The sequence below is a fragment of the Fukomys damarensis genome, unplaced genomic scaffold (assembly GCF_012274545.1).
Source record: "Fukomys damarensis isolate Sample0158 unplaced genomic scaffold, DMR_v1.0_HiC HiC_scaffold_8, whole genome shotgun sequence".
Taxonomy (NCBI): Eukaryota; Metazoa; Chordata; class Mammalia; order Rodentia; family Bathyergidae; genus Fukomys; species Fukomys damarensis.
The window spans coordinates 5,743,988-5,766,360 of NW_022900920.1; the positions used below are offsets into that span (position 1 = coordinate 5,743,988).

The window sequence follows — 22,373 nt, forward strand, 5'->3', positions numbered from 1 at the left end:
TTTTTTTTTTTTTTTTTTTTTTTTTTAAATTTTTGAGACAGGGTCTCATTAAGTCAGTAAGTTGCTCATGCTGGGCCCAAATTTATGATTCTCCTACTTCAGCCTCCCAGAGTACTGGGATTATGTGTGTGAAAACTGAGTTTTTTAAAGCATGCTCAGCTTCAGGTGAGGGTCACACTAGACAGCCAGCCTGAGGAGGCCAGCTCCTCCTCATGAGGACAGGAGTAGTCAGTTCCTGAGCTGACCTGTGAGCTGCCTGCCTCATGTCTGTGCCTCTCACATGGAGCCAGTGGCCATGCAAGGCTTTGTAGATCATTAGAGTGAGATAAAATCAAAATGTCAATTCCTTGGTCACATGAGCCACCATTCAAGTGACAGTGTAGATACTGTCTTGGAGGAATACCCCAGTTCACCACACACGTTGAGGTGCAGCTGTGTTCTGCCTGCTGGTTGGAGTGAGGCCTGTGAGTCCCCACAGCTATCCACGCATGCGTGCTTCTTCCCTGTGATCCTGGCTTCCGAGGGGAGTAGCAGTGGCCACACGCCCCATGGCTGTACCACAGAGCTCTCATTCTGCTCCGCAGGTCACCCTGAATAAAGTTCCTTCCAAGCTACTACCTCTTGTCTTCTGAGCAGAGGCAGATGTGACAAATCCCTGGGGGAGGGTTTGAGGGCAGCAAGGCATTTGGGAACCTGGATGTGGCTCCCGAGGGGTTGGCATGTACCCCTACCTGCTAGACTGGCTCACACAAAGTTGTAACAATCAGTGTGGGTAACCTTCATCTGGAGAGTTAGTTTGACATTTGTCAGCAACACTCTGCAGGATAATGAATAACAAATTCTTTGAGGGCTGTTTTGACTGATTTTAGATAAATCTATATTACCCAAAATTCAAGGGATACTGGAGAAGAAAACACAAGGGTTGGTGTCAAAGCCATACTCTGGCTGACAAACAGGCATGGACCCCAATCTGACCTGCTTGGCCAGATCTAAAAATACTGAGGGAGTTTTGCTAAGTCACTAAGTTGTCCAGGTTGGGTTTCAGCTTGAGATCCTCCTGCCTCAGTATTTCAGACATGCACCACCGTGCCTACCTATATCTTTTACAGACATAAATGTGAACTACTGGGGCACAATTTAGGGACAATGGCTAATGGATTTAATGGGATGAATGGCCAGTGAATATTAGGGTAGATAAATGAAACAACAGCTAGAAGGAAGTTGGAATAATCAGAAACTAGAAAAAGGTGGATAACAGGGATGAAGTGAATCCACTGCCATCCCCTAAACACTGAAAGCAAAGCCTGTAGCAAACAACACCCAGGGTAGGGTATGTGGTGGTGGTGGGGGCGGGGCTGGGGCTCTGTATCCCCATTGTGTGGACACCTGTAGCATGTGCATGTCACATGCAGCCAAGGCAAGTGCTCAGAGGCTGAGTGTGTGCACTGCAGGTGGTCGGTGCTGCCTCACTGCCTCAGCAACAGCCTGCTGGCATACATGCTATCCTTAGGGTGCAAATGTGAAATCTATTTATGAGCTGTATGCTTTGGTGTTTGAAGAAGATATGGTGAGCCTTCAAAGAGACCCAGCAGCCTGGCTGGTCTCCTGTAAGATACCTGCAAGTAGACAAGGGAGCAGGAATCTCACCTGTCCTCTTCCCCAGATTGTGAGGACAAAGTGAAAATATGGTCATACTTGTCTGCTCCCCAGGCCATGGAGCTGATGGCCTCCTCTGGATCAACCACTGGGACAAGTCATCCCCAAGCAGGAGATATCTGCAGTATGGCATTGGCCACTCAGATGGCTGGTCCAGGGTTTGTGTCCACCTGTGCCTTCAGCTAATTCAGGATGAGTTGGTCCCAGTCATAGGGTCACAACCAAGTCAGAACAGACACTGGCCCAGGGCTGGTCTCAGTGCATTTTCAAGGCTCTGTCAGGAGACAGAGCTCACCGTCCCTTCTGGAACACCTACCTCATGGCAAACACTTATGTCCACAGGCCCTTTTCAGGCTATCAAAGATCCTGGGACCCTCATGATCCTCCATGCTAGTACAGCCCAGTCTGGGGGCTGCTCAGTACCAGCTGTGCATGTCCTGAGGGTGTTCAGTCTACTCTGTTCCTCACCAGCTATACCATGCCTTTACTCCTGGTATTTCTCATGATGGAAGGAGATGAGGGGAAATGGCAGTGTTAGTACTTTCTGCTAGAGTTGATGTTTTCTGCTCACTGGAAAGGTGGGAAGAGGTGGAGAGCCAGAGCTCTCGGGATGTCTTTTACTCTGGGTAGAGCACAGTGTGCATTGCAATTGCAATGAAAGACGCAGAGGTTGGATGAGGACCCATTCAGCAGAAAGAAAGTGACCCAAGGACCTCTTGGACCCCATCAAAGACCAGACTCCACCTTTGTGTCCAAGACTTGCACTCTCACATGGTGATACTGAGTTCCCCCCTGGACTATGAGGTGCAGGTCTCCTGTAGTGGATATTGGGGCCATCTGCTGTGAATTGTCTTCTCCTTATGAGGTTCTACGGTGCACAGAGGGGCCTAGTCTTCAGTGAAGTCCAGTGGAAATGAGAGCTAAGAGTATGAGCCCAGTCCCCACACCTAAGGATGCTGCTTTCTTGACCAAGTAATGAACTGACATATTGACAGCAGGAGGAGGCAAACAAAAGAAGGGATTAGCAGACAGCTGAGATGATGCTGGTGACTAATTTTGCTGGGGTCTCAGTCACTGGTGGGGGACCCCGTGTGCACAGGTAGCCACCTTTGGCCTAGAAGTGTCTGTTCAAGTCACAGCCTCTTGGGCCTGATTGGCCAGAAGAAGCCTAGGCTGTTCCTGACCTGGAATGGCACTGTCTGCCAGAGAAGCCCATGCCAGGCTACACTGACCCTGCATCCAGCCTGGACTGGACTTGCCCTGGGCAAGACAGTTCTGGCATTTGTTCTCATCCCACAGTTGTTACTGCCCAAGTGCCAGGGGCCCAAAAGGGAGGAGGCTTCACCTGTCAGCCCCAGCGAGAGACACGACCTGAAGCCCAGTGTGGTCACAAGGATCAAATGACCTCCTGAGCACCGGTCACCTGGAGGCCATGTGCCCAGCTAATATGAAAGAAAAGCAATTTCCTGTCTCCAAAATGGGGAGAATATGCTGGTGAGCATAGCACTTCCAGAAAAGGACATACAGACAGGGAGCGCCGTGAGTATTCCAGGAGTGGATACCACAGGGGCTGTGAGTGTGCCCTTACCTGCCTTCTGGGGTGACCTGGGAGTACTGCCTGCCGATGATACTTTTGCCACTACAGTGATCCCCCACCCCTCAGCGGGCAGAAGCCCTGGACTCACCGGGCTCTGGGCTTCAGGCTCTGGGTGCCCACCAGCCTTTTCTCTCCCCAGCTCCCTCACATAGTTGTAGACGTCAGCTCCAAAGCAGTCAGCCTCGTAGAAGGCACTGGACCAGCCAGGGCTGCAGCTCTGGAATTCAGCTGGGCCGAGAAACACTGCCTGGCTGCTCTCATTGGGTCTGGCCACCTGGGCCATGGTATCTGTGTCTGAGGTCTTGCCAACTGGCTCCAGGCCTGGGCCTTTTCCACCTACTCCTGCTTCGGGCTGCTGCTCTCGTGCAGCTTTTATTGACTTCTGAGGTCGAAATCCCACCTCCAGGTTTCCCTGTGAGAGTGTGTCAGAGTCTATGTCTGACAGCATGGTGGGTGAGCAGGGGCCTCCACTGCTCCGGGCTGCCGCTGGTTTTTCTTTGCCTTTAAAGAAAGAGATGAAAATGAAGGTCACTCTCTTTTCCATGGAGGGAGACCCAGAATGCCTTCCCCAAGACTCCCACCACAGTGGTCAAGCCGGGCAGCGTTTGCACAGTAGTTTCTAGGAACTCTGAGCGGCTTTTGAAGAGATAGTTACAACCAGGAGCAGTGCTCTCCCTTGACCAGACTCCCTCTAGACATGTGTATTTTGTTTGTTTGTTTTTTGAGACAGGGTCTCAAAAATTCAGGCTGTCCTTTAACTCACTGTGTAGCCCAGGCTGGCATCAAACTCACAGCAACCCTCCTTCCTCAGCCTCCCGAGTGTTGGAATTATAGGCGTGCACAACCACACCTGGTGACTTGTATGGTTGTCAAACTTCTATGGGACTTGGATCCTGCCCCTAGCTCTGGTCCTGTGTCTCTCTCATCCAGGCCCACCAGTTCTTCTAGAGCATTTAGAGTCAAGACCAGCTGTAGCGTTTCACAAACCTTTCAGGATACTCTGGGCCCTATCAACTCTGGAGGCTTCTGCCTGTGCTGGTGGCTTCCTGGGGCCCCGACTATCTGTGAACAGGTGGACTTCATGCCCAGGGGTCTGCTCACTTGTTCCCTGATTTACTTAAATAAGGACGAAGCTATCAGCATGTCCATTACTGGCCAGTGGATGGACTTGGGGTATCAGTCACCCCACCTGCTTGGTCAGCCTGCCCTGATTTCTTCAGACTGGATTTGAGGAAATTATAGTTTTCAGTGGACCTGGGAGTCCAGGGTTAATAATCTGAGAAAACCAGCTGAGAGCGCTTAAATGGCTCATATGAAGCCAGAACTATGTTGGAAGCTGCTGAAGAAGGGAGGGAGGGAAGGTGATACTGCTGCCCCTTCCCCAAGGCCCAGGCCCCTAGGCTGTCCCCTAGAGTAAGGCTGTCCTGATGCTGAAGTCCTTCCTGTAACTAGCCACAACAGGACGGACTGGAGGACCCCAGTGAGAACAGCTGTAGCTCCCATCCCCTGCGGTGTGGGCTGCTTCTCTTACCCAGTCCGTGCAATGAGGGTCTTTTGCTGGATGTTGCACAGCTGCCTGGTGAACTCTGGAGCTGAGACCCTGTGTCCTCGGAAGTGCTGACAATCAGAATGACTGGTCAGACCCGCTCCACTCCCTTCCCACTGGACAAGGCCTTGGCCCTGTGCAGAAAAGCCCCCTTCTGGGAAACACTGGTGGGGAATGAGGCCTCACAGACAGTGGGGTACTGGCTCCATAGAGCCCTGCTGGGTGGAATCCAGGTGCTGTTCAAGCCACCCTCTCATGGCCATGGAAATGCATGTTTGTTGGGGGCTGAGGTGGACACTTTTGCCAAGCACCTGCTTTTATTCCTCACGTAGGCAGGAGGGTGTCAGAAAGCATGCTCCCCCTCCATCCCCCAATAGCACGAGGCTGTGTAGTTTCTGTGCAATGGGTGTAGGTAAAGGGTGAGGGAGTGGGGCACTGAGGTAGAGCTTAGGTGAAGGAAGTCACTGTAGGCACAGCACACATGGATATTGGGATCCTAGTCTGCTACAGGGCCCTGAGAAAGGAAACCTGGGTCCTGGGGTCACCTACCTCTCAGAGGGAGAGGATGGTTCATTGACCACTTTGAAGAGATTCTTTAGCAACTGTTCATTCCAGTACAGGTCACAGAACTTCTCAGATATGGCACCACAGAAAGTGGCGAAGGTGAGGTCTTTCAAGGCGTAAATATATTCCCCTGGTTTTGTAAAGTGATAGGGCAAGTTAGGATGTGGTACCTTTACTTCTGGTCATATGGAAGAGATGGTCTCAGGGAGAGCTGGGCTTGGGCAGATTCCCAGACACTTCCTGATTGAGGCTCCCTGGCACCAGCATTTTGAGCTGCCCTCACTGTCCTGGTGGCCCCCAGCCCCTGTGCTACCCTTTATCCAGAGTCCCCTCTGATGTCCCGTGGTCTGTGTCTATACCCTTGGCCTCTCCCTCGTCCTCCCGGGGCTTGTCTTGGTCCCTGTGGCCCCCATACCCATAATTAGAGCCTCCAGCCCGTTGTCTAGGTAGCCATCGAAGGCAAACTCCTCCTGGATGAGGCGCATGGCCTCCTGCAGGGAGGGGCAGGCTGTCTTCTTTGGGGGGGATGAAGTGTCCACACTGGGTGGACACAGTTTGCGGTCTGTTGGCCAAGGCCTCTCGGGGTGATTGCCTGGGCTCCTGGGACTGTCTGGACTCATGGCAGCCAGTGTGGGGTCCCGTGCCACTGGCCGGGGGCCTTCACTCTCAGCAGCCTTGTTCCTTGGTGGCTTGCATGGGTGACGTGAGCCTTGGCTGGCTGAGGTGGGCCCTGGGGGCAGACTGGCTCCAGGTAGAACCTGCCCATCTGGCCCTTGATCGGGAGGCACTGTTGGTGCCTTTTGGGGTGGGGTGGGGGCAGGAGAGCTGGGCATCACTGGTGTGGCCCCTTCTTGCTGGTTGGCTGGTTCAGGGCCTGGCTGGCAGGAGCATTCCCGGGCCAAGCTGTGTGGCACTGACTCCCTGAGAGGTTCTGGGGCTGCTTGCTGCAGCTTTGGGCTGGGTGCCAACTGGTCAGGTGTCTTCAGGCTTGTGGTTCCAGAGAGGTCCTGGACTGCCTGCTCCACTTCATCGTTCCCACCCAACTGGCCACTCTTCTCCCTGAGTTTCTCAGCTGACTCTGAGGACAAAGGAAGCTGGTCCCTGTGGACAGAGAGGAAGAGAGAGCTCAGGAGGGGCCACCTGTGGGGATGCTGCTAACTGGGGTGGGGGTATGGGCACTCACCTGGCCACATCTGCGTCATGAGCAAGGATGATGGGCTTAAAGTGAGTGGTTTCAGAGGTAAAGGCTGCAGGCAGCTCTCTGGCTTCTTCATAGCAGGAGGGTGGACTGGGCACAGGCCCTGACATGGCCATGAATCTGGTGTCACTGCTGACTGGCAGGAAGCCTGGAGACAGCAGGTGGTTGGGAGGGCACGAGGGGGAAGGGGCAGATGGGGGGCCTGCAGATGCCCTACAGTGATCCCATACTTAAGGCTCTGCTGGCTTGTCAGGCCCAAGGCTGGGCATTTCATCCTTTCCTACATATCCCAGAGGAATTCCTCTGCTGGACTGGCCCAGGGGCTAGAAGGTGGGGAGTTCCTGGGGAGGGCTGGAGTGCAAGGACAGGCTGGAGTCTTGGCCACAGCCAGGAGGCTGGGGATGCAGGGAGGGATCTTGTCTCTGGCCCCAGGGATGGATCCCTGAGGAGGCAGCCAGGTAGGATGAGAGCTGGGGTGTGTGTGTGTGTGTGAGAATGTGGATGGGAAGGGGTTGGGGGTAGACAGAATCTGGAGCTGAGTCCTGAGTGGGGAGGAGGTAAGGCCAAGGATGGCCTGGGCGGGCCCATGGCTGAGCTCTGGGACTATCGTTCTGGGCTTCTGGTGACATAGGTTGGAAATGCCCTCAGGGCTGGACTTAGGGGTGGGCAGTATGGGTGTAGGGTGCAGAGACTGGCAGATAGAAGGGGCTGGAGGAGTTGTGCCCACCTGGGCTGGGCTTGGGAGCAGGTGCTGTGCGGGGTTTCAGTTCAACCATTGAGAAGGCATTTTGGAGACCGATGGTCTCTTCCTCCTGGTGAACCTGGGTGGGAAGTCACAAATGGCTGGTCAGATGACAATGGGGCCCATAAATAGTGGGGAGGCTCGCCTTGCAATGCCCAGCAACGCAACAGGCCAGTCCAAGGGGCTTTCTGTGGCTCAAGGGAGTCTGGCCCTGAGGGGCTATGCCCCAAGATTTGGAGCTCTTCCATTTAAGTAAAGCGGTGGCAGGTTTCTAGAGAATGAGAAGATGGTGGCAGAAAGGAACCCCCAAGCCTGCTGTGGGGAGTTCAGCCCCCTGGGGTTGGGGGTGCCTGCCTTTCGATGGCACCTGCTCTAGATCCATCCTGACCAGAGTACCCAGAAAGTGGATAGGCGCCTTTGCAAATGCTGATGGCTACCTGAAAGTCACTCTGCAGGATCATCAGGAGATGGGACCTCCCACCAGGTATACAGCACCAACACTTGGTGGGGTAGTCAGCAGCACCCTGAGGTCCTCCGCAAGCTCATTCCCATAAGCAAAGAAAGCTGAGAAAACAGTTGTCAGGAGGATGGCTATTCACTCCCTCTTCCTACATTCTCTCTTAGTCTATAATACACCGGGAGACAAGCAAGTTCCTCATCTGAGTATTGGCAACGTGAAGGAGCCCTCCACGAGCTTTGAGGTGCACCGTCTTACCTTGCAGGTGGACACTCGCAGGTGGGCTAGGATCTTTCTGCTATCCATGCCCCGCTGGAGGAGGTAGCTCCCACAGACCTGAAAGTAGGGAGAGCATCTGGGCAGGCTAGGATGGGCAGCTCAGGCATCAGCTCCTGCCTCGCCAGCCCCATTTCCCCTGATGCTTCCAGGAACATAAGTGGGTGGGTCATAGGGAGGCCCTGGGGTCTTCTCTGCAGGGTCCCTAGCTTGGGTAACCTTGATGAGAGTTTACTTCTAGGTGTCTGGCCTTGCATCCACCTGCAGCTGTGAATAAAAACAACAGAAGAGCCACAGCTGCTCCCTAGCTTTTGCTTTGCTGAAAAGTTCTGCCATATATGCTGGAGACAAGAGAGAGATCCGGGAGAGGGTGACATCAGAGAACCATGGAAGAGGGGGTCAGAATCAGTCTGTTCATGCATCAAAGACCTTATGCTTGCAACCTACCAAAGGCAAGAGATGAATTTTTGTAGATGATCATACTTAGCAGCGATTTTTTAACAGTTGACCCCATGCTATCTGCCCACATGGCCAAGAAATGAAAGGCATTCCCTTCTCTGCCTAATGGTCAGAAGCCCTGGGACCGTGAGTAGGTCTCCAGTCATAATGCAGTTACCTTAATGGCCTCAGCTGCAGATGGCCGCTCCAGGGCACAGCGCCTGGCCATGTCCAGGAGGAGAGTCTTGAGCCTGCGTGGTAGAGCCAGCTTTTGGTCGCGAGGGACGCTGAACTTGGCTGCTGTCCATAGGACAGCGGCCACACAGTACACTGAGGCCTGAGTGGGGGCAGAAAGAGGAGGGAAAGGTGGCAAAAGGGCCGTGGGGGCCAGGGAGGCCTAGCAAACCTGTCTCCAACTTGGCCCTCAAGAGGACAGCAAAACGCAACCCCACTGACTGGTAACCTGCCCAGACCCAGGGCCCACCCCAGTTAGATGCACCATGGAACTCAGGGATATAGCCAGCAGATCTGCGTATTTAACAAGCTCCCTCCCCACTTTTTTTTTTTTTTTTTTTTTAAGCTGAGGATTGAACCCAGCCTATCCTGATGGAGCTACATCGCCAGCCCTTTTTATTTTGAGACAGGGTCTCACTAAATTGCCCAAGCTAGACTAGAATTTGCAGTCCCCCTGCCTCAGCCTCAAAGAGTGCTGGGATTACAACCCTGCACCACCACACCGGCGATATGACAGTTCCCCAGCCCAAATCCACCAACCTAGTCACTTAGGGATTCAGCTAGATCACTCAGAGCCGCTCAGGAGACCTGCACTGCCTTCTTCACTGGAATAAGGTCAGCACTCTGGGCAAAAGGCTCTGCCTTCAGTCAGAGTGGTCAGGGCGCTGTGACCCCGCTGGCCGGGACCAGGCCTGCCAAGGCTGGCCCACGGCACCCACGCTCCTACCTGGTAGGCATGGTCGGCCTGAATGTGCAGCAGCACCACTGAGCTAAATCCCCGGCCCATCCCCACATCTTCTTCCTCGCAGGAACTGGCTGGGATTCCCTCCTGGCCAGTGTATGCTGCCCAGCAGGTAATAACTGGTCCTTAGGACAGATGTGTGCCCCCATATTCACATGTCTGGCAGTTGCTCCAAGGCCCACTGATGAAAGCTCTTTCCTGTAAGTTCTCCCTGAAGGCTCTCCTAGTTTAACCAACTACTGCATGCACAGCAACCTATGATGAATGGGTGCGCCTAACAGGAGTACACGATGGTATTTGCATTGACCTTGGGAAGATCAAAGCAAGATGCACAGGAGAGTATCCCTGGTTCTGAGCAAGGTCTTCACTGAATCAGAAAAGCACTGTTGAATGGATAAAGACTATTTCCTCAACTTTGGGCCATTTACAGTGTAGCAGCTCCAGACATGACTTGCTTTTAAGTTTAGTTGATTTATGAACATTTTCTCTCTCATCTTGTTAAGTCTGGATCATCATCAAAGAGTAGTTGAGCCCCGATGCATAGTATTTCCCAATTTCCACGGTACAAATGTTCCCACATGGCCAGCTTTCAGCCACAAGGAGGCAGCAAACTGCAATTGGTAAATCCAGACCCAGCGGACCTGAAGAGCCTGAGAGCACAGACACAGTCAACTGTGGAAACTATTAGTTTTCTGAGTCCTTATTAAACTTCAAAACTTTGAGGTACTGGGCCAGAGATTTAGCTCAGTGGTTCCATCACCTGCCTCGTAAGTACAAGGTCCCGAGTTCAAGCCCCCATACCAAAACAAACAAACAAACAAAAAAAACTTTTGAGGTAACTATAGATTGATACACAGTTACTAGAAATAGAGATCCCAGGTACAGTTCATACAATTTCCTAGAGCAGAGGCTTTTTGCAGCTCTGTCACAGCCGGTGTCATGACACAGATGGTCACAACTCAAGACATCTATCTCCCCAAGGGTCCCCCCTGCACCCTTTAACAGCCCGCCTCCAACCCTTCCGGATTCCTGGTAACCACTATTCTGTTCACCATGACTATAACTGAATCATTTCAGGAATGTTGTAGAAGTGTGCTGCAAAAAACAGTGTATAACCTTTTGGGATGGGCTTTTTTCTTTAGGTGTAATTTTCTGGAGAGTCATCCAAGTTGCTGCATTGTGAGTATATCATTCTTTTTATTACTGAGTAGGATGCTATGGTTGCTGGTTTGCTTAATCATTCATTCATTGAAGGACATCTGAGTTGTTTATAGTTTAGGCACAATGGTGATGACCCTAAGGTACACATGCTACAGTGGACAGTTTGCTATTGAAAGCTTGGAAAAAGTTTGCCATCACTGGTTTAGGGTGATTACGAATAAAGCTGCTATACTCATACACAGGATTTTGTGCAAACAGAAGTTTCATTACTTTGCCTGGAAGTGCAAATTTTTGGCTTGCATAGTTGTTGCATGTTCAGCTTTCTGAGAAACTGCCAAAGTGTTTTTGTAGCGTAGCTACACTATTTCACATTCCCTCCACTGATTACTCACATCTGTGCAACAGTCAGTGTCATCAGTGTTTTGGATTTTAGTCATTCAAATAAGCGAGTAGTGGTATTGCACTGTTTTATTTTGCAAAATGCCAATGCCATATGATAGAGGGCATCTTTTTCTTTGCTTACTTGCCACCTCTGCTCCTTTCTGGGGAAGTCATGCCCAGGTTTCAATCAGGTTGGCTGTCTTATTGTTTTTTTTTCTTCTTTTTTTAACCGGGGATTGAACTCGGTTCTTTGCACTTGCAAGGCAGGCCACCGAACCACTGAGCTAAATCCCCGGCCCTTGGCTGTCTTATTATTGACTTCTAAGTCTTTTATCAGACACGTGTTAATACAAACATTTTTTTTCTCCCAGTCTGTGGCATGTCTTTTCAGTCTTTGTGGTTGTGTTTTCATTCTCTTAACAGTGTCCACTGTTCTTTTCCTGTATTCTCTTGCCAATGCCATACCACCTTGGTTCCTGCACTTTTACAGTAAATGATAACATTGGGTATTGTCCTTCAATATTGTGCTGGCTGTTCTGGCCTTTTTTGTAACTTTAGAATTATCTCTGTCAATATCCTTAATTTGCCAGAACTTCGACTGGGATTGTACTCAAACTATAGATTGGACTGGAAGAGTTGGTAATTTAACACAGTCTTCCTATAAAAGAGCAAGGAGTGGCTCTAAATTTATTTGAGTCTGTGATTTCTCATACTGATGGAGAGATAAGCTTTATATGAACATCTGCATGAAATATGACTTAATGTCAAACATGAAGTTTAATGTCAAAATCTCCTACTGTAAGTAAGTATTTGGATTTATTGTTTAAATCTATGGGAAAGTTGTACTTCCTGGGAGGATTTAGAGATGGGAAGAGTAGATAGGCATTTTAAGTTATTGACATATGTTGTTCTAAATAGTAACAAAAATTATTTGAGGTAATTCACGTGGTTTGATTATTTAGCCCAGATCTGAACTGTGGAGTGTGTTGTTGTACACTGTTTCTTTTTTTATGGTTTAAAATTCTGCCTTTTAAGAAATTAAAAAAATTCAGCTGACGTATATTTTGACCTAAGAAATTTATATTTGTATTAGTATTGAATTTTGGCTAGTGTTTCAATATAAAGAAATAACTATTTTAAAATAAAGAAAACTGTTTTATTCTCCATGGACAAAAATCAAAAACAAGGAGGACGGGGATTTATTTAGCTCAGTGGCACCTCACCTGCCTCACAAGCGCAAGGTCCTGAGTTCAATCCCCGATACCAATAAAAATTAAAAAAATCAAACATTGAGATAAAATGAAAAACAAAACGAGGAAGTTTTTCAAAAGGATTAAACTTTATTAATAAAACTTGTTGCTTCCCTTTGGTCTGTCTCTGAATTTAGTTGACTAACACATCATTATTAGTATTCTGAACTCACTGTTCATTTTCACCACACACATCTCTCAAGTTTTTGGGGTGGCACTCCCCATTTCTCTGGTAATCTCTTAAATTGTTTTTTGTGTCAATGGAAGGCCAAGGTTTTTATCTCTACTCCATCAAAAGCAAAGCCACATCCTTTAATTCTACTCTTTAAAATGTGTGACTGTATGTAAACTGTACAAAAGAGGAACTTAATGTTCAACCTTTTAAAAGAATTTTTTGGCAGTGCTGAAGACAGAACTCAAAAGACTTAATGTTAACATACAAAAATACGGTAAAATGCTACAATAGTAATTTCATTCTAATTTTTTTTCATTAAAGAATTGTCATCTCTCTAAAAAGAAGCTATAAAAATATCGGTATAAACACTAAAAAAAAAAACACTTTACAATCCTGGGCTATTAGGCTAATATATATCTAATGTGATTTACTACTAAACATAAAATGTTAAATTCTATGAGTCAGAATTTCTGAATAATTTTGATATTTTGGTAAGAACTTACTATGAGGAACCAGAAAGATTTAAAGGTTTTTCTATTTCAGGCAGGTGTGTAGCTCATGTATTTAGCACCTAGGCCTTGAGTTTGACCCTTGGCACATGCAAAAAAAGTATTTTCTATTTTAACCTCAATTATGAAAAAATACACATTTGTTGACAGGCACTAATGATGAAATTGATCTGGAAGGAAGAGACTTGCATGTTAGGAGTGCCCACCTAGGCATTAACTGGTTAAAATGCTTTTCCCCCCTTATATTTTAAATAAAAGTACAAGTTTATATATGATTAAAAGTGCATAAGTACAGAAAGATCTAAAATAAGAAGTAAATATCCTTCCACAACAGATAACAGATCTGATGCCTTCAAAATCCTTCAACAGCCACATGAGTAATTCACAAACTGAAGATGACCGAGAATCTTTCATCTGCAAATACTTTTCAGGCTTTTGGAACTATGTTGGTTGTCTCGTGTCATACATCTGTTACACAGCAAAGCCATGCACTCTTCTCCTTCATAAAGAAAATTTCAAAGGGAAGCTACACACATTGCTCAGAGACAGCAGATGCTACTGGGTCTGGTGGTGGCTCTAGAGAGGCCCAGGTATTACCAGAAATGCTGCAGTGGGAGCTCAGCTCCTTCCTGGATGCCCCAGATCCTCTTGGTCAGCAGCAAGTACTTGGGGAAGAGAGTGCCTCCTCCAGTGGGAGGGGAGGGGAGGAAAGGAGAGGATAGAGGAGAGGACAGGAGACTGGAGCCCTCAAAGAGGTGAACTAAAAATGCTTCTGCTGCCTCTTGAAGCCTGGGTTTGCCACCATGAGTGAATTTAGCATATATTTCTCTCAACTGAAAGTGTCTTCTTTGGCAAGAGGTCTGTGCTTTCTCTCAGATTTTGGATATCTCTGAACCAGCAATATATTTACTTATCCTCTTTCAGTGCTGGGATTACAGTATTGTGCACAGCGCCCAGTTTGTTTTGTTGAATTTCTGCCTAGACAATAATGTCTTCTGTTATTTCCTCCTTCCCAGTCTGTATTATACCTTTTATTTCTTTTCTTATGTATTTCCCTACTTAGGACTTCTTGTATGACACTGAAAAAGAGTGGGAAGGAGCTATCCCAGCTTTGTCCTGATCTTAGGGAGAAAGCTTTAGATTTATTATTATGAAGTATGATGTTATCTATTAATTTCCTGTAGATGTTCTTCACCAAGTTGAGGAAATTGTCCTCTATTCTTAGTTTGCTGGAAATTTTTCTTATGAATGGGTTCTGGGTTTTGTCAAAAGCTTAGCATTTATGGATATGAACATGATTTTTCTTCTTTGGTATACTGATGTGATTTATCACATTAATTGATTTTCAACTATTGAATCAGATTTGAAAACCTGGAAAAACCAGACTTGGTCAGTTTTAAATTATGATAAAGTTAAGTTTATCAATCTGTCTTGTACTTTCTTGAAAACAGTTATGGATTGGGCCAGGGATTTAGTCAATGGTTCTGTTACCTGCCTCACAATCACAAAGTCCCGAGTTTGATCCCCAGTATCAAAAACCAAACAAAAAACAGTTATGGGTAGTGCTTTTGATGTCATGTCTAGGAACTCTGCCTAGCTCTTCATATTGAAAATTTTCTTTGATTTCTTTTATCTGCACTGTACTATAATGCTATGTTAGATTTGTATCTGTTTTTAATTTTACTTTTTTATTTTTGGTGGTGCTAGGGATTGAACTCAAGGCCTTGCACATTTTAGGTAACCATTATATCACTGAACTATTTGGCTAACCCTAGCAAAGTTTGGAGTAACTATTGAATTAAATTTTTAATTTTTATGTTAGTACATAGAAATAAAATTGATTTTTGAATGCTTGTATCTTTGTGACCCTGAAACATTTACTTCTAAGTTCTAGGAGACATTTTCTTAGTAGAGTCCTTGGGACATTTTTTTTTTTTTTTTTTTTTTTTTTTTTTTTTTGGTTTTTTGAGACAGGGTCTCACTATGTAGTTCAGACTGACTTGGAACTCACTATGTAGCCCAGGCTGGTCTCAAACTCACAGTGATCCTCCTCCTCAGCTTCCCGAGTGCTGGGATTACAGGTGTGTGCCACCATGCCCGGCCTCCTTGTGACTTTTTATATAGACCATTATGTCATCTATAGTTTTATTTTGTCTTAGATTTTATGCTTTTTAGTTGCTTTTGTAGCACAGTGACTAGAACTGGAGGTATAGTGTAAGAGTGAACCTTTGCCTTGCATTGTCTTTAATTATTGAGTATGATGTTAGTTGTAGGGTTACTTTATTTATTTATTTTGTACATCTTTTATCAAGTTAAGGAAGTTTATCTATTTTTCTTAAGAGCTTTTTTAAAAAAAGTCATGAATGGGTATTGAATTTTGTCCAACACTTTTTCTGCATTAATTAATATGATTATGGGACTTTTTAACCAGTTAACATGTTACAGTACTGGGGCCAGGGGATTTAGCTCAGTGGTGCCACCACCTACCTCGCAAACGCAAGGTCCTGAGTTTGATTCCCCCGTACTTCCCCAAATAACAAACAAACAAACAAAAAATGTTAGACTACCGATTTTCAAATATCGAGCTAGACTTGCATTCCATAAATTCCACTTTGTTAGGGTATTTAATTGTTTTTATGTGTAGCTGAATTCTTTCTTTTTTTTTCCTCATTGAGTTTATTGGTACATTTCAGGTATACAGTACAGTTACATTCATTGCTGGGATCTTGTACCTTTACATGACAGGTCTTGGGTCTCGTTTTTTTCCCCCTGTCCCTGCCCTCCCTTCACCCCCTCCTCCCCTCCCCATTTACAAGCACTTTATTTCCATTTTTTATTTTCTCCTGTTTTTTTCTTTTCTCTTATTACCTTTCCCCTACCCTTCCCACTTTCCCTACACCTTTAGCCCTTTTCTTCCTATTTCACATTGTCATTATCTCATTAGGATCTTATGTACTATTATAGTTTATTCACATCAGAGAAACTATTCTATTTGCACATATTTAAAGGATTTTTAGCTTCATATTCATGAGAAGTACTATATTTTTGGGTATGCTCTTTATTTAATTTTGAAATGAGGGTGATACTAGCTTTAACACATTAGGAACTATTTTTCCTTTTCTGCTTTCTGGAAAAGATTTTGTAGAGCTGGTGTTAATTCTTCCTTAAACATGTGGTATAATTTTGTACTGAAACCATCTGGGTGTAGAAAGTTATCCTGGAGAGTTTGAAGATTATAAATTCAATTTCCTCAACAGTGATAGACTATTCAAATGATCTTTTTGTTTCAGTGGGGTGTTGTGGTGTTCTGCGTGTTTGAATTGGCCTATTTCATCCAACCCAGCAAGCATGTTTGCGTAGACTGACTGTGGTGCTCCCTCACTATTCTTTCCAGTGTCTACTGTATCAATAGAGATGTTCCCCCTGTCAGACTGGTCATTTGTATCTTCTATCTTTTCTCCCTACCAAATTCCATTTTGATTTGTTTGTATACTCTAAGTATTTCTGAGTGGGAGTCTCTGTGTAGTGAGCAGTTTCTCTAGTGGTTGCTCTATTGGTATGAACATAACTCTGTCACAAACACATAATTTAACACAGTTGACAGATGTCAACACTCGCAGTTTATATACCACCCTCTGTATTGTTATCATCTCTGACTTATAGCATGTCTGTTTTAAATAGTTTCTCTATGTACATTTATAATCACATCAAACTGTTACAAATTTTACTTTGACCATAAAACATAATTCAGAGCTAGATGTGGTTGTGTATGCTTGTAATCCAGAACTTGGGAGACTGGCACTGTTGGACTAGGAGTTTGAGCCCAGCTTGGGCTAAAATAGTGAAACTCTGTCTCAAAAGCAAAGCAAAGCAAACAAAAACAAAACACAAAAACCCCAAATCAAACTAAAACCAAAGCAACCAAAAAACAAAGCAAAACAAAACAAAACAAAAAAAACCAACAAAACCCTACATAATTCAGACCACTCAAGAGGAGGCCTTTTACAACAGGAAAAGTTAACAATTATAAACATATATGCATCAAATATCTGTGCATCCAACTTCATAAAACAAACACTGACAGCTGGGCATTTGCACATGCCTGCAATCCCACCACTCAGAAATTTGAGGCAATAAGATTGCCTGCCGTGAGTTTGAGGCTAGCCTGGGCTACATGATGAGTTCAAGGCCAGCCTGAATTACAGAGCTGATGGACATGAAAAATCAGATAAATACCAGTTCAGTTATAATGGGACACCTCAGTACCCTACTTTCACAAAGGAACAGATCAACTCTATAAAAAAAAAATCAACAAAGAAATAACAGAGTTGAACCAAACCTTTGAAGAAATGGACTTAATAGATATTCACAGAGTGTTCCATCTAACAGCAACAGAATACATATTCTTCTCAGCAGTACATGAGACGTTCTCCACAATAGACCACATATTAGTTCATAAAGCATGCTCTAAATGCATAAATATCAAAATTGTCCCATGTATATTACCAGATTGTAGTGTAATGAAACTATAACTCAATGGCAAAAGATACTACAGAAACTATGCAGACACATGGAAATTAAATAATATCTTCTTGAATAAGCAATGGGTCACAGATGAAATTAAAGAAGAAGTTAAGACACTTTCTACAACCAAATGATAATACCTGTAGTATGACATACAGGAACCTATGGGACACAGTGGAAGCAGTCATAAGAGGGAAGTTTATAGCAGTGAATTCTCACAGAAAAACAGAGTGAGCCAGGGATTTAGCTCAGTGGTTCCGCCACCTGCCTCACAACCACAAGGACCCAAGTTTGATCCCCGGTACCAAAAAAAAAGAAAGAAAGAGAAAAACAGAGTGAGCTCAAGTAACCTCTAATGATGCATCTCAAGATCCTAAAGACAAAAGAACAATCCAAGCCCAAAGCTAGTATGAGGAGGGAAGTTACAAACATCACAGAAGCTATTAATGAAATTGAGACTAACAAAACAAAACAAAACCCCAAAGAAGAGCTGGTTCTTTGAAAGATTAAATAAAATAGAGAAACCCTTAGCCAACCTTACCAAAATAAGGAAAGAAAAGACCCAAATCCATGCCATTAGAAATTAAAAAGGCAAAATCACAACAGATTTTGTCAAAATACAGAAGATTGTTGGCTAGCTACATTGAGAACTTGTACTCTAATAAAATAAAATGGAAAAGTCAGAAGAAATGGATAAATTCCTCAATACATATGAACTACCAAAGCTGAACCAAGAAGATATAAAACTCCTGAATAACCCAATATTATTCAGTGAAATTGCAGAAGTAATAATAATAATAAATAATAATAAGCTACCAAATAAAAAAAGCCCAGGTTCTGACAGATTCACTGCTGAAGAACTTTAGAGAAGATCTAATACCAGTATCCCTCAGACTCTTTAATGAAATTGATAGGGAAGCAGTACTTCCCAAATCATTCCTGGAAGCAAAGATTACTCTAGTTCCAAAACCAGAGAAGGACTCAACCAAAAAAGAGAACTATAGGCGAGTCTCTTTCATGAACACAGATGGTGTCTTAGTTGCCTTTCTTATCACTGAGACACAATACCTGACACCCACAAGTTGAAGGAAAAATGGTTTATTTCAGCTCACAGTTTATAGAGGTTTCAGCCAAGGCAGGGCGCATGGCAGAGGGCATTGCAGAGGAGAAACAACAGTTCACAGCAAGCATGAGGCAACAAAAGCAGCAAGCAGCAAAGAAGAGAACCACCCTTTTCCTTTTACACCATTCAGGCTATAAGCCTTTTGGATGGAGCTGCCCACACCCATGGTGAGTTTTTCCATTACCCACTCCCAGGACCATGATAAGCCAATTAGTGGACTAATCTAGTACCACACACTCTTAATCACAGTATAAAATCCTTTATCTACGTTCACCTTAGATCCAGCCACCTTTGAAAAACCTCCTCCCCCACGACCACATGAGGGTGTCATAACAGATGCAAAAATCCTTAATAAGATATAGTAAACAGAATGCAGCAAATCATCAAAAAGATGATACATCATGACCAAGGAGGGCACATTTCAGGGATGCAGGGGTGGCTCAAGACATGCAAATCATTAAAGGTGGTACACCACTTGAACAGAAGCAAGGACAAAAATCACATGATCACCTCACTAGAGGCAGAAAAAGCATTTGATAAAACCCAACATCCATTCCTGATAAAAACCTTAAAAAATAGGAATAGAAGGTCTTCATCTTAATCTAATAAAAGCTATCTATGTCAAACCAACAGCCAACATCACACTGAACAGAAAGAAAGTGAAAGCTTTCCCTCTAAAAATCAGGAACAAGACAAGAATGTCCAATATTATCACTGCTTTTCAATATAGTTCCAAATAATTTGGACAGGAAAGGAAGAAGCTATCATTATTTGCAGATGACATGATCTTCTACATAGAAGACCCAAAAACTCCACCAAAGGACTCCTAGAATTAATAACCAAATTTAGTCATGTAGCAGGATACAAAGTCAACACTCAAAAATCAGTACTATTCCTGAACATCAAAAACACACTCATCGAGAAAGAAATTAAGGAAATAATACCTTTTACAATAGCATCAAGGAAAATGAAATACTTAGAAATTAACCTAACCAAGGAAGTGAAAGACCTCTACAGTGAAAACCATAGTACTTTTAGAGGTCAGGGGTTTAGCTCAGTGGTGCCATGCCTGCCTGGCAAGCATGAAGTCTTGAGTTTGATCCCAGCACTGAGAACAACAACAACAAAAACAACACCCCCCCCATAGTACTCTGAAAAAGATAAAAGAAGATATGAGAAAATGGAAAGATATCCCTTGTCCCTGAAGAGGCGAGCCAATATAGCCATACTTTCAAAACTGTTATACAGATTAACACAATCCAGTCAAAATACTAATATCATTCCTTACAGAAGTAGAGAATGCAATCCTAAAATTCAAATGGAACCAAAAGAGACCTAGAACAGCAAAAGCAATTCTGGACAACAATGGGAAGGGGACATCATGATCTGAGATTTCAAATTATATTACAAAGCTGCAGTGATAAAAACCATATGGTATTGGGGAAAAAACTGACCTCCCCACAAAACAAACAAACAAACAAAAAAAACTGGCTTGTGGATCAATGGAATAGAAAAAACTCCAAGCACACTGCTATTCTATCGCTGGAGGAAAGATAGCCTCTTTAACAAATGCTGCTGGGAAAACTGGGTACCCACATGCTGAAGAGTGAACCTATCTTTCACCATGCACTAAACTAAAACCAAATGGATCAAAGATCTAAACTTCAGAATAATAATCTGCTGGATGACAAAATAGCTAAAACACTTGAACACACAGGTGTAGGCAAAGACTCTGAACCCTGATTGTACAAGAAATAATACCAAGAATCAACAAATGAGATCACATCAAATAAAAAAGATTACTCTTTTTTTTGGTTTTGTTTTGTTTTGTTTTTGAAACAGGGTCTCACTGTGTAGCTCAGGCTGGCCTTGAACTCACTATGTAGCTCAGACTGTCCTTGAACTCACAGTGATACTCTTGCCCCAGCCTCCTGAGTGCTGGAATTAGAGGTGTGTGCCCATGACCAGCCTTAAAAAGCTTCTGCACAGTACAGCAAACCACCGACAGAGTGAAGAGACAACCTACAGAAAGGGAAAAACTAGCTGTTCCTCAAAGGACTAATATCTAGATTATATAAATAACAAAAAATTACCCCCCTGAAATTTAAGACTCAGTCAAAACCTGGGTATATGAAATGAATAGACACTTCTCAGATGAAGAAGAACAAATGATCAATAAATACACGAAAAACTGCAACACTGCTGTCCATTTGAGAAATGCAAATGAAAACTACACAGAGATTCCATCACACTCCAGAAAGAATGGCTGTCACCCAGAAATTAACCAATAACAAATGTTGGCAAGGAAAAAGCTACCTCTCTTCATTGTTGGTGGGAGTGTAAACTAGTACAACCACATGGAAATCAGTATACTAAAATAAAAATTCCATTCAACTGAAATATTCCTCTTCTAGTTATCTTCCCAAAAGAGCTAAACACATCATACCACAGTTTTATTTATACACACACACACACACACACACACACACACACACACACACAAACACATACCAATTTTTACAGCTGCACAATTCATAATGGCTAAATATTGGAAGTAGCCTATATGTCCATCAACAGATGAATGGATAAAGAAATTGTGGTATTTATACACAATGGAGTACTACTCTACTATAAAGAAGGATAAACGAGTCATTTGTAGGAAAATGGATGCACCTTGCCTGCCTGCCTGCCTGCCTGCCTGCCTTGCCTTCCTTCTTTCCTTCCTTCCTTCCTTCCTCTTTCTCTCTTTCAGACAGGTGCTCACCTTGTAGTGTAGGCTGGCCTTGAACTCACTATGTAGCTCAGGCTGGCCTTGAACTCAATGGCCATACTCCTGCCTCACCCTCCTGAGTGCGGGGATTACAGGTGTGGGCCACCACACCTGGCGGTAACTAACTTTATAAGAATTTATAAGGTAAATAAATGAATCTGATACTGGCAAAAATGGGAGTTAGAGGGGAAATAGAGAAAAAGAATTGAGATGTGTTATGTACATGTACCAATTCCTGACAATGAATGTAATCATTACGTGCTAAACATATACTAATAAAAATTTTAAAAAGAGAAGGGCTTTTATATTTATACATATTTTTGCTTCCTGATATTTTGATATTCCTTCTTTTATCATTTCCTTTCTCTATAGAGAACACCATTAGCCATTCTTTTAGGGTAGATCTGGCAACAAACTCTTAATTTATTTTCACCTGAGAATCTTCACATTATCTTCATTTCTGAAGGTTATTTTTGTACTTCTAAGATTGCTAATAAGAAATCTGCCGTTTGAATTGCCCCCCCCATATATGTGCTACTATATTTCTTTTCTTTTTTGGTCTTTCGTATTCAGAGGTTTAACTATGAGGTATCGTGGTGTGGATTTCTTTGGGTTTATCCTCTCTGGGATCTTCTTGGCTTCTTAATCTATAGGTCTGTGCATGGCCATAGTTGGCCAGCCATTGTTTCTTCGAGTACTTTTCCTGCCCTACCCTCTTTCTCCTTTCCTTCCATAATTCTTTTTTTATTACAGAAAAATATTTTAATGTAAAAAAATGAGCATTTAATAGCTTAATGAAATACAAACCATTCCTATACACAGTACCCATACTGTTATAAGAACTGCTAATCCTTCCCCAGGTTCTTAGAATCTGGGTACAGCATTATATAAAGTAACCACACCACGAAAACACATACCTAAAACCCAGTGGCAGCAACTGGTAAATTAGGGAAGACAGGAGTGACTCAAGCAGCAGAGGATACTACACACTTTCCAGTGTTTCAGTGTTGGAAAGTCCTTCGAGGATTCC

The 22,373-nt window shown here is 44.4% G+C and overlaps 1 protein-coding gene across 4 annotated transcripts in view; it reads right to left on the reverse strand.

Annotated features, from left to right (window-relative positions):
* Kndc1 (kinase non-catalytic C-lobe domain containing 1) overlaps positions 1-22,373 on the reverse strand; it is a 62,121-nt gene that overhangs the window by 15,550 nt on the left and 24,198 nt on the right. For 2 of the 4 annotated variants that reach the window (XM_033761328.1, XM_010620190.1), the window contains exons 10-17: positions 8,653-8,811; positions 8,019-8,096; positions 7,289-7,382; positions 6,547-6,709; positions 5,779-6,464; positions 5,349-5,493; positions 4,785-4,870; positions 3,342-3,754 (exon numbers count right to left, since the gene is read on the reverse strand). In XM_033761328.1, the coding sequence (XP_033617219.1) occupies positions 3,342-3,754; positions 4,785-4,870; positions 5,349-5,493; positions 5,779-6,464; positions 6,547-6,709; positions 7,289-7,382; positions 8,019-8,096; positions 8,653-8,811 (1,824 nt within the window). The remainder of the gene's footprint in view (positions 1-3,341; positions 3,755-4,784; positions 4,871-5,348; positions 5,494-5,778; positions 6,465-6,546; positions 6,710-7,288; positions 7,383-8,018; positions 8,097-8,652; positions 8,812-22,373) is intronic. The other 2 variants (XM_033761327.1, XM_033761329.1) reach the window with 2 other exon arrangements.